This window comes from Pelophylax lessonae, assembly GCF_965119305.1.
Source record: "Pelophylax lessonae genome assembly, chromosome: 2".
Taxonomy (NCBI): Eukaryota; Metazoa; Chordata; class Amphibia; order Anura; family Ranidae; genus Pelophylax; species Pelophylax lessonae.
In genome coordinates this window covers 289243656-289259353 of record NC_138769.1, presented here as the reverse complement: position 1 = coordinate 289259353, position 15698 = coordinate 289243656, and the positions used below count along the sequence as shown (strand labels likewise).

At 45.9% G+C, this 15698-nt stretch overlaps 1 protein-coding gene across 5 annotated transcripts in view; it reads left to right on the top strand.

Annotated features, from left to right (window-relative positions):
- AMPD2 (adenosine monophosphate deaminase 2) overlaps positions 1-15698 on the top strand; it is a 262492-nt gene that overhangs the window by 60678 nt on the left and 186116 nt on the right. The window contains exon 1 of one of the 5 annotated variants that reach the window (XM_082246182.1): positions 6975-7187. The exons of 2 other annotated variants lie outside the window; for them this stretch is intronic. In XM_082246182.1, coding sequence (XP_082102308.1) covers positions 7166-7187 — 22 coding nt within the window. In that variant the 5' untranslated portion in view covers positions 6975-7165. 2 more of the 5 variants (XM_082246184.1, XM_082246183.1) reach the window with 2 other exon arrangements.

Here is a 15698-nt window from a genome sequence, read left to right as displayed (position 1 = left end):
TCCTGCGTAGGTTCGAGGCAGAAGGGATTACATCCATCCTAGTGCCACCAGACTGGCCTTGCCGGTCTTGGTACGCAGATCTAATACGGTTGTTCGCCGATGCTCCTTGGAGACTTCCTCTTGGAGGAGATCTGTTGGCCCATGGGCCAATCTTCCATCTTGCCTTTCAGTCGCTGGCTTACGGCTTGGCTTGGCTTAAAGCCTGGTGCTGAAGGATAGAGGGTTGTCTGAATCGGTAATTCCCACGCTGCTGCAAGCTAGTAAATCTACTTTTAGGAAGATTTACCATCACAAAAGAGCGTTCTTTGCGAGTGTGAATCTCTTGGGGTTCACCTCCACTCCTTTTCAGTGACGCGGAGTTTGGCTTTCCTCCAAAAAAGTGTTGAGCAGCGTCTGGCCTCGGGTACCATCAAGGGCCAGGTTCGGCCTTGGTGGGTTTCTTTCAATGTCTTTTGGCTATGCATTCTTTAGTTTGCACCTTTGTTCAGGGGGTTCATCACTTGGCTCCCCCGCTGCGGTCTCCATTGCCCTCTTGGGATCTCAACTTGGTGCCGTCGGTTCTTCAGTAACCCCGTTGGTAAATATTGGCGAGATTTCTCTGTTTACATTGTCCCAGAAGGTAGTCTTCTTGGTGGCTTTTTTTCTTCTGCATGTAGGGTGTCCGAGCTGGCAGCTTTGTCGTGTCATCCACCTTACTTAGTGGTTCACGGCGATAAAGTGGTGCTTCCTCCCTGCCAGTCATTCCTTCCTAAGGTCGTCTTTGGTTTCCATTTAAATGAAGACATTGTGTTGCCTTCCTTGTGTCCTAAGCCTAAGCACCCTAAAGAGATTGCCTCACATTTTTTGGATGTGGTTCGGGCAATCAGTGTGTACTTGGCAGCGACTGAGTCGTTCCGACAATCGGATTCCCTGTTTGTCCTTAAGGATGGACTCCGTAAGGGGCTGACTGAGTCTGCTGCAACCATTTCCATATGGATCAGGCAGACGGTGTTGCAGGCCTATTCCATTAAGGGTCATGTTCCTCCTTTCCCTGTTAAGGCGCATTCTACAAGGGTGCTTATATGGGAGATGTGTTGGCATCTGCGGATGCTGCCTTTGGCCGCAAGGTTTTGCAGGCTGCTGTTGGAGAGGATTAGTTCTCTTTGAGGGTGTAGTTTTTTTGTCAGTTGAGCTCCAGTTGTTTCCTGGTTGAGCTCCTATTTTACCTGTTTTGCTACGTTTAGCCTTTGGGAAGTATGCATTTTTTGCTGTTTTCTTCCCACCCCTCATGTTGACACTGCTTTGGGACGTCCCAAGGGTCAATAAGATATGGAGCTGTGTCTGTCAATGAACGAAAGAGAAAACTAGATTTTTGTCTTACCGTAAAATACTTTTCTCTAATGTTAATTGAGCACCCACCCCTCTATTGAGTTGGGTTATATGTTCTTCTGAGACTGCTTGTTACAAAACTGAAGACTTGTAGCAGGAAGTAGGAGTATACCCCCTGGGACTGCCCTATAGGTGTAGTCAAACTTTTTTCCGCCTAGCGTCCTACTCCTGTAGGGGGCAGCATAAACAAGGGTCAAGATTCAAGAAGATATGGAGCTGTGTCCATCAATGATCATCAGAGAAAAGGATTTTACGGTAAGACAAAAATCCATTTTTTTCATCAATTTAGGATAATATGTATTCTGCCACATATTTTTGGTAAAAAAAAATTCCAATAAGTGTATATTGATTGGTTTGCACAAAAGTTATCGTGTCTACAAACTAGGGGATAGATTTATGTCATTTTTATTTAATTTTGCTAGTAATGGTGGCGATCAGCAGTTTTTAGCTGGACTGCGACATTGCGGCGGGCAGATTGGACACCTAACTGGCACTTTTGAGGGGAAAAGTGACAATACTACAGCAATCAGTGCTAAAAAATATGCACTGTTACTGTACTAATGACACTGGCAGTGAAAGGGGTTAACACCAGGAGCGATCAAAGTGTTAAGTGTGCCTCTAGGGAGTGCTTTCTAACTGAGTGGGAGATGTACTCAGTAGATGAACACAGAGACCCGTGTTCCTAAATAGAAGGGAACACAGGATCCCTGTGTTCATCTGTGACATAACGGCGGTCTGCCTTGTTTACGTCATAGGTAGACAGCCTAAAGGGCCCCTAAGTGTGCCAAGAAAATATCCCCTACACTATTACACAACCACCACCAGCCTGAACTGTTGATATAAGCAGGATGGATCCATACTTTCACGTTGTTTAGGCCAATCTCTGACCCTACCATCTGAATGTCGCAGCTGAAATCAAGACTCATGAGACCAGGCAATGTTTTTTTTTCAAATCATCTATTTTCCAATTTTGGTGAGCCTGTGTGAATTATAGCCTCAATTTTGCTGTTATTGGCTGACAGGAGTGGCATCCGGTGTGGTCTTCTGCTTCTGTAGCCCATCTTCTTCAAGGTTTGATGTGTTGTGCGTTCAGAGATGGTATTCTTTATACCTTGGTTGTAACAAGTAGTTATTTGAGTTACTGTTGCCTTTCTATCATCTTGAACCAGGCTGCTCATTCTCCTCTGACATCAACAAGGCATTTTTGTCAACACAAATGTCTCTCACTGGATATTTTCTTTTTTTCGGACCATTCTCTGTAAACCCAAGAGATAGTTTATGCATGCAAATCACAGTAGATCAGCAGTTTTTGAAATACTAAGACCAGCTTGTCTAGCACCAACAACCATGCCATGTTCAAAGTATCAGTGTGACATGTCTGTGTAATAATTAAGCACAGTTACACTGTGTAAAACGCGTCTACCTGGACTGGTTGGTGTTTTGTTGTGCCACCTTGGATACCTTAATAAAGGCATTTGGAACTCCAGTGATGTGGCGGCCGTTTCTTCTTATCTTCAAAGTCACCGTAATCCCTATTTTGATGCTTGGTTTGAATTTCAGCTAGTCGTCTTTGCCATGTCTAGATGCTTGTTGCTGCCATGTGATTGGCTGATTAGCAATTTGTGTTGAACAGGTATACATAATAAAGTAGCTGGTGAGTGTATATGTAAAGCACAGTGTAAATCAATGGCGCTATGTAAGCACTTGTAATAAATACAGTAAAACTTTGGATTGCAAGCATAATTCATTCCGATAACATGCTTGTAATACAAAGCACATGTATATCAAAGCTAATTTCCCCAAAAGAAACAATAGAAACACAGATGATTCGTTCCACAACCATTTTTCCAAAAGTCTTTCAGTTTATAGTACATTTAAAAAGATTATAGCAATGTGATAGGTTTTGTAACCATAAAATGTCCATCCACTGATGGCAGCCTCCACAAGGGATTGGAAGCAAAATCCAGCAGGAGCTACAGTGTAATAAAAGAGAAAAGAGGCGCCTCCAAGTGTAGCAATATGGTTACATTTAATAAAGGTAAAACATTTAGCAATTCACATGGTTGATTAAAACCGGCACATCTAAGTATGCAAACATCAGGGGTAAAGCTGTTCACAAAGACCGTCCTCCGCACCGCCCGCTCTCACTGCTGTCAGTCTGTAATCATTACCGTGAAGACTACCCTGCAGTAGAGCTATCTGAAAGTGAGGCTTGAATCACACATGGAGCGCAGCGTGGAAGGGATGACGTTGATGGCGGTGCAAAGGATTATCTATGTGGGTAGCTTTACCCTTGATGCCTGCATACTAAAATGTGCCTATTTTGTTCATCAGCCATGTGAGTTGCTAAATGTTGTACCTTCATTAAAGGAGTTGTAAGGGCATGAAGGTTTTTTTTAGAATGCAGTAAGATAAAAAACTTCTATGTGTAGCAGCCTCCCTAGCACCCCCTAATACTTACCTGTGCCCCCTCTCTGTCCAGCGATGTCCACGAGTCCCCTAGCTGTCCGGGACTCTCCCCCCTGATTGGCTGAGATACAGCCGCGGCGTCATTGGTTTCTGCGGCTGTCAATCAAAGTCAGTGAGCCAATCACGAGAGAGAGGGGCAGGACCGAATGGCAGCTCCATATCTGAATGGACACACGGAGCTGCAGCTTGGCTCAGGTGCCCCCATTGCAAACTGCTTGCTGTGGGGGCACTCGATAGGAGGGAGGGGCCATGAGCAGCAAAGAGGGACCTGAGGAGAGGAGGATACGGGCCACTCTGTGCAAAACCAACTACACAGAGGAGTTAAAGCGGTTGTATCCTCACAACATTAAAAAAAAAAAAAACCTGCAAGACAGAGGCATAATGAACTAGTATGCATCGCATACTAGCCCATTATGAAATATTTACCTTAGAACAAAGCCCCGACACAGCTGTCTGGACAACGCTGAGGGAGCTGTCTCTTCCGAGTTCGGCGGCTCTGGTGCTGTGAGTGGCCGGAGCCGCGATGATGTCACTCCCATGCATGCGTGAGCCGGGAGCCGCAAAGAGCTCTGAAGGCCTGCCCGACCTTCAGAGCGCATGCTCGGCTGCTGTCAACGGCTGCATGCAGGGCGAATATCTCCTAAACTGTGCAGGTTTAGGAGATATTCATTTCACCTACAGGTAAGCCTTATTATAGGCTTACCTGTAGGTAAAAGTTTAATGGCGGAGTATACTTCCGCTTTAAGTATAACATGTTTGTTTTAAAAAAAAAAAAAAACGAGACTTTACAATTGCTTTAAATGTAACCATATTGCTAAACTTAGAGGCACCTCTCTTCTGGACCGGAAGGTTTCCCCCCTTAATGACCAGGCCATTTTTTGCAATTCGGCACTGCGTTACTTTAACTGACAATTGTGTGGCCGTGCGACACTGTACAAAAAGAAAGTCGATGACCTTTTTTTCCCACAAATAGAGCTTTCTTTTGGTGGTATTTCATCACCTCTGCAATTTTTTATTTTTTGTGCTATAAACAAAAAAAGAGCGACAATTCTGAAAAAAAAAACAATATTTTTCACTTTCTGCTATATAAAATTCTGACACTTTTGAGTGGGACCATTGACATTACTACAGTAATCAGTGCTTAAAATATGCACTGTTACTGTACTAATGACACTGGCAGGGAAGGGTTTAACACCAGGGGCGATCAAAGAGTTAAATGTGTTCCTTGGGGGGTTCTTTCTAACTGTGTGGGGGATGGCTTTATGGAATGAACACAGGGACCTGTGTTCCTAAATAGGAGGAACACAGGAAACCTGTGATCATTGCTGACAGAACAGCAGTCTGCCGTGGTCAGTCTCCACGGGGAGCGATCTTGGGTACCTGATAGCAATCGCAGCGGCCAGGCCCACAGATCAGCTTCCCCTGTGGCGGATGGAGGAACACAGGATACCTGTGATCATTTCTGACAGAACAGCAGTCTGCTGTGGTCTGTCTCCACGGGGAGCGATCTTGGGTGCCCGGTGGCAATTGCGGCAGCCGGACCCACAGATCAGCTTCCCCTGTGGCAGATGGAGGAACACAGGATACCTGTGATCATTTCTGACAGAACAGCAGTCTGCCGTGGTCTGTCTCCACGGGGAGCTATTTTGGGTACCCGGTAGCAATCGTGGCAGCCGGACCCACAGATCAGCTTCCCCTGTGGCAGATGGAGGAACACAGGATACCTGTGATTATTTCTGACAGAACAGCAGTCTGTTGTGGTCTGTCTCCACGGGGAGCGATCTCGGGTGCCCGGTGGCAATCGCGGTGGCCGGACCCACAGATCAGCTTCCCCTGTGGCGGATGTAGGAACACAGGATACCTGTGATCATTGCTGACAGAACAGCAGTCTGCCGTGGTCTGTCTCCACGGGGAGCGATCTTGGGTACCCGGTACCAATCACGACGCCGGACTGACAGATCAGCTTCCCCTGTGGCGGATGGAGGAACACAGGATACCTATGATCATTGCTGACAGAACAGCAGTCTGCCGTGGTCTGTCTCCACGGGGAGCGATCTTGGGTACCCGGTAGCAATCGCGGCAGCCGGACCCACAGATCAGCTTCCCCTGCGGCAGATGGAAGAACACAGGATACCTGTGATCATTGCTGACAGAACAGCAGTCTGCCGTGGTCTGTCTCCACGGGGAGCGATCTTGGGTACCCGGTACCAATCACGACGCCGGACTGACAGATCAGCTTCCCCTGTGGAGGATGGGCGCACGCACGTTGTGCCCCAACTCGCGGTCCCGCGAAGCGACGTACAGTTACGTCATTTTGTGGGACAGAGCCGACCTGCCACAGTATATGTACTGCTGACGGTCGGCAAGTGGTTATACTCATAGTTGTGACATGATGCTACTTGTATATCAAGGCATCACTTGTTTATCAAGTCAAAATGTATTTAAAAATTTGGCTTGTCTTGCAAAAGGCTCTCAAACCAAGTTAGTCTCAATTCAAGGTTTTACTGTACATGTGTACATACATGTGACTTACATAGAGGTGCTTTTACAGGCTGAAAAATCCCACAATGCCTATATACGCAGCGGGTTTTTTTAGGTTCCGTGTGCACGAGCCCTGAAAATAAACTAGTTTCCTTTTCATGTTTTTGTCATGTGTCAGCTTGGAAGTAAATAGGGTAAATCCTCTAATTCCTCGGTGCTTTTCTATGACTTATTATTAGTACAGGATGAGACCAGGTGCTATAGAAAGAATGGCTGAGCCTGTATTGCAATCCCTCTGTAGCAGCTGCTGAATTGATGTTCTGTATTCTGAAGACCAGCATCCTTCTCCTCAGTCCTATCTCATGGCCTGGCCTCCCCCTCATGACGTGTCTCTCATCCACTGACCTTGCAGCTCCTCTTACATAACATGTCTCTGTAGTCTCTCCTTAATGTTTTTCCTCACGAGGAGGCTCCTACACAGGGCTAGCATTGTGTCTATAATATCTTCCTCCCTCTCCTACCTTCCCTATTCCCGTCACATGCTATGTACTAAGCGCAGAGTGCTTCTTTTGCTTTTCCCTTCACTTCCTCTTTCTGGTCTTCTGTGTCCTTCATCCCCCTCCTGAATCCCTAACCATTGCACCCTTTCCTCTCTGTCACAGCCCCCCCCCCCTCCCCTTCTTTCCTTTCTCCCCGCTCTGCAGCTGATCTTTGCTATTCAGCCGTTCTCCCCCCTTTCTGACAGAACACTTGGTACCGCCCTCACAGGTTATTTAGCACTCTCATCTAGTCTGCGGCTTGGACTGTTCCACTTCGTAGAGACGCGGAGGGGGAGACAGCCGGCTCTATGCATCAATTCAGGAACAGCTGTACGGTCAGTTCCAACTCCCGGGAAAGATGGGGCTTTCCTGAAAAGAGGAAAAATGACACGGGGGGAGCACGGCAGATAGAACGGGGGGCGGCTAAGGAAGAATGCCAGGTAGAGGGGAGAATGGTGCAGGAGAAGGAGAGTGAAGCTGGACTGCAGGGACTGCAGTTGTTGAGGAGTAGAGAATAGAGGGGGGACCTAAGAAGAGGGGATGTCACTATAGAGGACCTGGGTGATGGCATTGTTAGAGAAGAAGACTTCACTATTTTATTTACCTTTAATTATTTATTATTTAGACATGTTTGTGAGTTGTGTGCTACACAGGCACCGAAGGATCTGCTAGATCAAATGACATCTTATGATGACCATATACAAAACAATTTAGTATTTGTTTACAAAATTGTTATCTATTATCAATAGATTTATTGTCCAATTGGAAGATTGAAAAGACTGTTTGATGTGCCATACACTTAAAGCGGTAGTATCCCCCCCCCCCCCCAAAAACAAACAAACCCTGCAGGACAATGGCATAATGTGCTAGTATGCATCGCATACTAGCACATTATGAAATACTTACCTTAGAACGAAGCCCCGACATGGTCGCCCAGACACCGCTGAGGCAGCTGTCATGTTCCCTCGGCTTCTCTTCGCTGTGATTGGCCGGAGCGGCGATGACATCATGCGTGGAAGTTCACTTTCCGGCAAGGTCTGGAGTATCTTGGTGTCAGCGCTGCATGCAGGGTAAATATCTCCTAAACCGTGCAGGTTTAGGAGATATTCATTTTACCTACAGAAAAGCCTTATTATAGACTTACCTGTAGGTAAAAGTTAGAAAGCGGAGTATACTACCGCTTTAAAGTGTTTTCTCTGTTTTACTACGTTTCACATCTCCAAATGCTGATGTGAAATCATCCATCACTGATTTAAAATAATATGTGTTTCCGGTTTACTTACATTTTTTGTGTCAACTTCCTGGTTCCCCTGAAGGCACTGAAGGATCTACCTTAAAGCCACTTTCACACAGGCTTTACGATCCGGTCCGCCTGTCAGTTTTTCAGGCGGACGTGATTGGATGCTCCATGTACCTCTATGGAGCAGTGGATGTCAGCAGTGACATCTCCGCTGACACCTTCTGCTCTCTGATCCGATGTGGTCAGTGAAATCCAGACAGATGCAAACCCTATTTTCCGTCCGTCTGGAGGATCAGATCTGTTGAAAACGGACAGGCGGTCCTTTTTTATCCAATCTCCTATAGAGGAGAGTGGGGATCTGACAGCTCCGTCTCTGCAAAGTAAGCAGAGACGGAGCTGTCATCCGCCTGCTCAATGGGGGATCAGCGGATTGATCACCGCTGAGCAAAACGGAGTCTGCCGATGGAAAGCCTGTGTGAAAGGACCCTAATGGCCTGAATACACGATTAGAATATCGCCCGATCATTCGACCACCGACTTTTGAAAAAGTATTTGTTGGTCGAAAACGTTGCCAACATACACGGTCCGAATATCGGCCGACCGTTGCCCGCCGACCATCGAAACAGTCGAATCGAAAAATATTTCCGGGCATGAGAGATGAGGTTATACAGATTTCAAATGAACGACCTCAACACCAACGTATAGAATATCGTTCATTCGCAAACGAGACGACAGAATTTTTCAGGTTTTTCAAATGGTATTTTTCGTTCACAATATCGAAATCGCTCATTGATGGCTGGGCATTAACGAGTAGAATATTGGCCGATTGCTCGCTGAATGGAAATTTTCGGCCGATTTTCTTATCGTGTATTCGGGCCATAAGGCCCCTTTCACACGGACGCAACGCCCAACGGAGCACGTTCTGCACAGCGGGGGATCAATCCGCCGATCCCTGCTGAGCAGGGGGATGACAGCTCCCCGTCTCCGCTCTGTGTACAGAGACGGAGGTGGCAGTTCCCTGCTGTCCTTTATAGGAAGATCGGATGATCCTCCAGATGGATGGAAAATAGGGTTTCCATCCGTCCAGATTTCACAGACAGGACAGGATCGGAGATGTCTCTGCTGACATCCGCTGCCCCATAGGGATGCATGGAGCATCCAATCAGGTCCGCCTGAAAAACTGACAGACAGATCAGATCGTCCATGTGAAAGGACCATAAGGAACACTAGCCTTTTTGATAAGCTAGAAAAGAATGCTGGATGAAAAATGCTGATAATAGCATTTTTGTGCCAGCTTCTAGTAGCATTTTTAGGAGCATTGAAAAGCTTTGAAGAGCATTTAGGAGCGTTAGCATTTTATTAGCATTTTTGCAGTAGATGAAAAAAAAAAGGTTGTAAGCCCTCGTTCACATTGGAGCAATTTGTCATGCAATTTGACAGGTGAAGTCGCATGACAAGTTGCAGCATATTGCCGGCAATGGCACTGTTCCAATCGGTTTGACGCCAACTTTGCGGCGCTGCACCAATTTGCAAAAGTCGTTTTTGCACTACTTTTGCCGATTTTATGTGCAACTTTAAGGACCCTTTCACACTAGTGCGACTTGTCCCGCGATTTTGGACCGCAAAATCGCATGACAAGTAGTTTTCCATTATTTCCAATGAGCCCCTATGCATATCAGTGCGTTTTGAAGTCGCACCAACTTCAAAGTAGTTCCTGCACTACTTTGGCACGATTTTAATGCGTTTTGAGATATATAGCCATATCCATTGCTTTCAAAATCGCATCAAAATCGCATCGCAAAATCGCGGTAAAATCGAGTCGCATAAGTGGGAAAGGGGCCTAATAGACATCTGTGCATGAAGCCACACAGATGTCTTTCAAGTAGCACCTGAAATCACACTGACCTGCTACTTTGAAATCATGCTACTTCAAGTGAAGTAGCATGATTACAAAGTAGCATCAATGTGAACCAGGGCTCAGTGGCATTTTAGTAGCATCTAGAAGCAGTTGGGAGCATTTAGGAGCATTCAGCTTTTTTTTTCTGCTGGAGAAACTCTACAAAAACTATTTTTTTACTTCTCCTAGAAGCTAAAGCTCAAAAAATGCTTATAGCCTAAAATAGTGTGCATAGACACATAGGATAACACTATTTAGCTTCTTGGAACAGAAAAAAAATGCTAATAACAGCTTCTAGGAGCTTAAAAAAAGTTAGTGTGCACGAAACCTCAGAGAGATCCTGTACTAGGAGGATCTCCAGCCCCCCCCCCCCCCCCTGAAAAAAAAAAATTAATTCAGCAGCTACAAATACTGTAGCTGCTGACTTTTAGGCTACATTCACACCTGAGCGTAGCGTTTTTCGCGCGTTTTTTACCGCGATTTTACCGCGATTTTTGCGGCATTTTTTACCGCGATTTTACCGCGATTTTTACCGCGATTTTTGTGCAGGCGTTTTTAGATTGAATAGAGATCAATGGAAAACGCCTGTAATCTGCCCAAAAAGAAGCTCATGTACTTTTTTGAGCGTTGGGCGTTTTGTATACAGCGTCAAAACGCTCAGATGTGAACAGGGGCCATTGAAATGAATAGGATTTGTCTTGTTGGGCATTTTGAGAGCTGATCCTAGAGCAGAAAAACGCCCCAAAAACGCCCCAAAACGCCTAGATGTGAACGGAGCCTAAATATTAGGGCACTTACCTCTCTAGGAATCCAGCGGTTTCCTCACCCAAGCCGATTATTTAATAGGCTATCGGGTGCTGGCGCCACCATTTTGACTAAGGGAAACCAGCAGTGAAACCTTGTACCTTCACAGCCAGTTTCCCAATGAAAATGAGCACTGCGCTCTGTGAATGGACGGGCTGTGGGGGAAGGAGTGGGGCGCCACTGCGGACTGAGCCGGAAGTGGGATCGGGTACTTGGGTACCTGTCAAAACCAGGTACCCGCACCCAGTGTTGTATCTTGGCCTAGGCCAACAAGGCCCAGGCCTAGGGCGGCACTTTGCAGGGGGGCAGCAAAAAAGTTGGCACTAATAAGCATTCACTGATGGGGCTGAATTGATATGCTGCACTAATGGGCTGCACTGATGGCCACCGATGAGGCTGCAATGACTGCCACTGATGAGGCTGCGCTGATGGCCACTGATAAGGCAGCACTGATGGGCACTGATATGATGCACTGATAGGCCGCACTAATGGCCACTGAAGAGGCTGTACTGATGGCCACTGATCATGATGCACTGATATGCTGCACTAATGGGCAGTAATGTGGCTGCACTGATGAGGCTGAACTTATGGAAACTGATGGGGCTGCACTGATGGGCACTGAAAAACCGGTTATAGTCTGTGGTTTACAGAAAACAGGGCGGGTCATAAACATGAAGGGGTGTGGCCTTTACAGGAAGGGGTGGGTCATATTTAAATTAGGGGGTGCCCAGGTTTAGTCAGGCCTAGGGCAGCACAAAACCTAAATACACCACTGCCCGCACCCCCTTCTCCCCAAAAAGGTGCCAAATGAGGTAGCGGAAGGGGGAGGAGGGGAGGGGAGGGGGGAAGGACAGACAAGCAGAGCTTTCCCTTTTGTTTGGAGCTTCCCTTAAGCTGTGCAGACTTCTGATATTGCACATATGCAACATGAAGCTTCATCTCATGTTTACCTTGTACAGCAATAGAGTAATTTGCTGTTAGAAAAACTTTTCTTCCCATGATCTCATGAGATCTCAGGGGAGGGCTTTTTTTTTTTTTTTCCAGAGTAAAGATGAGTGTATGCTGTATTTACATGAGGAAAATGAGGCGCATGAGGTCATGCATTCCATCTTGGACAATATAATTAAAGTAATTTTGAGTCCCGGTTCACACTGGTGAGATGTGGGAAACCCTGCGATTCCTGTGTGGGTTCCCGCATCGCACCTGAATCGCACAATGGTTCACACTGGTGAGATGTGGGAAACCCTGTGATTCCTGTGTGGGTTCCCGCATCACACCTGATTCACACAATGGTTCACACTGGTGAGATGTGGGAAACCCTGCGATTCCTGACACAGACATCACATGTGATGTGCACTGCAATAGATTACGAATCACATGTGATGTCTGGCATCGCACTAGAGTGAACCCAGCTTAAGGCATCGCACCCGACTCGCAGGCAGTTCACACTGCCATATGCGAACCACTGGGAATGTCCATACAAAGTTAATGACAACCCCAGATCGGTTGGCATATGGCAGTGCGAACTGTCAATTCGGACAGGAATCGGATCGCATAAGTGTGAACACCTAAGCCATCCGATTCTGGTGCGGACCAAAAAAAGGATCCTGCGCGAGTTTGGTCCGAATGCCATGCAAATTCAGCCATACAATCTGTATGGCTAAATTTACATCGCACAGACATCACATGTGATTTGCACAGCAGTGCAGAGCGAATCACATGCAATGTCTTCTGTCGCCCCAATGTGAACCCAACCTAAAGGATAATATTTTTTGTGTGAAAATAATAAAGAGGTTATACTTACCTGCTCTTTGCAACTTACTTCCTCTTTGGCAGTCCCCCGCTGTCTACTGCACCTTCCTCCAGGTTCTAAGAGGGCACCCATGTGTGCCTGCTTGAGAGCCAGTTTGTGTTCGTCAGTACACACACACACAGTGCCAGTAAGACACCCCCGCTCCCTCCTCACAGGAGTTAGACTGACAGCACTTTTAGTTTCTCCTGTGAGAGGAGCGGTGCTGCAACCAGGACAGCGTAGATAGGTGGAGGTGTCAGGTAAGTATTTAGGGATGGGGATAAAACTGGTAGTGGGTAGGTTTTGACCTTAATGCAGGCAATGCATTAAGGTATAAAAAGCTTTGACTTGATGATGGTGCGGGAACAGGGACACCGGCTGCACAGATCAGCCTGAAATATTATCCACGGGATAGAAAGGCAGCGTGGACATAGGTGAGTGTGCTTGCTTATATGTAATGTATTATTATTATTATTATTATACAGGATTTATATAGCGGCAACAGTTTGCACAGCGCTTTACAATGTGGGGGAAGACAATACAGTTACAATACAATTCAATACAGGAGGAATTAGAGGGCCCTGCTCGTTAGAGCTTACAATCTAGAAGGGAGAGTCAAGTGAAACAAAAGGCAATAACCGTGGGGGATGGGTTGATGGAGAAAAAGGAGGTACATTTGTTAGGGGTTGGTAGGATAGGCTTCTCTGAAAAGGAGGGTTTTCAGAGATCGCCTAAAAGCTAATAGAGTGGGAGATAATCGCACAGATAAGGGTAAGGAGTTCCATAGGATTGGAGAGGCTCTGGAAAAGTCCTGGATATATATATTATTGACATTTTTTGTGGGGCAGGGGAAACCTCTTTAATGACTACATTGAATTATTCACTTTTCAACCAGACCAAGCACAATCATTTTGATGAAATTGGTAATTTTTGCTTGAAAATCAATCAACAATACAGTATGCATCTTTTCAGGTCATAAAACATGTTACAATCTCTCCATGTAATATGGGGGCCTGCCTAAAGAAGAACTAAAGCCTTTTATCCTTTACAGCCAAAGAAAATGCCATCTTAGCCTCTGTTTGATCTAGTTACCTTGGTGCTGCACATGTGATCAGTTATGACACTAGCAATTTGATGGCTTGACAGTTCGGTCAAGGGCACAAGCAATCGTGACAGTTATTATTCATGGAATAGCTGGTTTTGGGAAGCAATTAAATCAGTTGAAAACTCTTACATGTTGTACCTGTTTATCTGCAGCAATTTCTTTTGTAAATTGTCCTAAATAAACACTGATTTTTTTCTCCACTCTATCAGCAGGGAGTGGGGATCTGATCTAAAGTCTCATGCTTCAGATCACAGTGAGGAGAGCTCTGAGCCCTGATTGGAGGGAAGGCACACCCTCTCCTTCACACAGAGCTGAGGATATCAGTCACAGGCTGTGTGTCGAAGCTCTACTCTCCATCATCTTTTTAGCCCCCTTTCACACTTGTACGACTTGTCCTGCGACTTGGGACTGCAGAGTTGCATGACAAGTGGTACTCCATGATTTCCAATGAGTATCGTTAATATTGGTGTGATTTCAACCTGCACTACTTTGGTCCAACTTTGATGCATTTTGCGATCCATAGCCTTCAAGATTACACAGGCATTGCTTCAAGTCCTGCCAAAATCGCGGCACAAAATCACGCCAAAATTATGGCAAAAAATTGCGCAACTTTTAGGTCACACAAGTGTGAAAGGGGCCTTACCGCTTGTGTCAGGAAAATCTGTCAGAAGTGACTCATGCAGGTACCAAAGGAACCAGGCAGCAGAGAGAAATCACACTCAGTGCTTTGGATCGGGACAAGTACACAGTTTAGAAGAAAGTGCTTTGTTCATATTACATGTCTGAGGTTTACAACCACTTTAAATCAATTGGTTTAGTTCTACTTTAACTTATCCAATCAATTTGTGTCCAAACAGGCAGGCCCTTGCACTACATACAGGGTTCGTACGGTCCTTGAAAACCTGGAAAAGTTTTGGAATTTGGAGATGACACTTTCCAGGCCTGGAAAGGTCATGGAATCTTAGGAAACACACAAAGGTTTTGGAAAAGTCATGGAAATATTGACTGGGGAGGAGCGGGGAGCGGATGCTTAATATTAGTTTAATTTATTATCTTATTCCGTAATGTTTTATTGCCAGTGTGTGCCACATACTATTTACTTTGCCTTCTGGGTCCGCGGTATGCCCGTGCGCTGTCACTGGCCAGCAGCAGCCGAGGAGATGATTGTGAACCAATCACTGGCAGCGGGGAGGGCCGGCCGCGGTTTGCCTGGATGTGACTGGCCAGCAGCAGCAATAACACCCGGGAGATGACAAACCAATCACAGGCAGCGGAAGCGTCACTGGAGGGCGGGCTGGCCGCATGAATCGCGAGGGCATCGCACGGGCATACCGCGGACCCTGAAGGGAAAGTAAATAGTATGTGGCACACACTGGCAATAAAACATTACGGAATAAGATAATAAATAAAACATGAACATGACATGAAAAACGTTCATGTCAATAAAATTATTAAGCATCCAATCCTGAGTGGCGCCTTTCTGTTAACTCTTCACTGCCTGCTTGTGGGACTGTTAGGTTCGGCCTAAGAGTAGTAAGCGCCGCATTTTATGCATTTAACTGTGCCATCCATATCACAGTGTCCAGCTGCATCATGACTGCCTGAACTACTTTATTTCGGCAAGCAGGAGCACCCATTACTGTTCTTCCAGCATAAGTGCCGCATTTGTGCATCAGATGTGTGCCATCCATACCAGTCTCCCTGCACCTCATGACTGTGGCTTGGGCCTAAAAGATTACTGTGCTGCATTTTGTGCATCTGACTGTCTGTGCCATCCATACCAGTCCGTTCACAGTTTTACAGCAATGCCAGGGAAATGCAGCTTTAAAAACGTTACTGTGCAAGCGTTATTTAAATAAATATTTCATATTCCACTGTACACTACAAAGCTTGTCATTTATATTAGTAAAAATATGCTGGGTGTGACATAGATTTTCTTCTTATTTAACATGTATACATAGACATTTCATGAAACATTAGGTCATGAATATTTACGTGAAGTC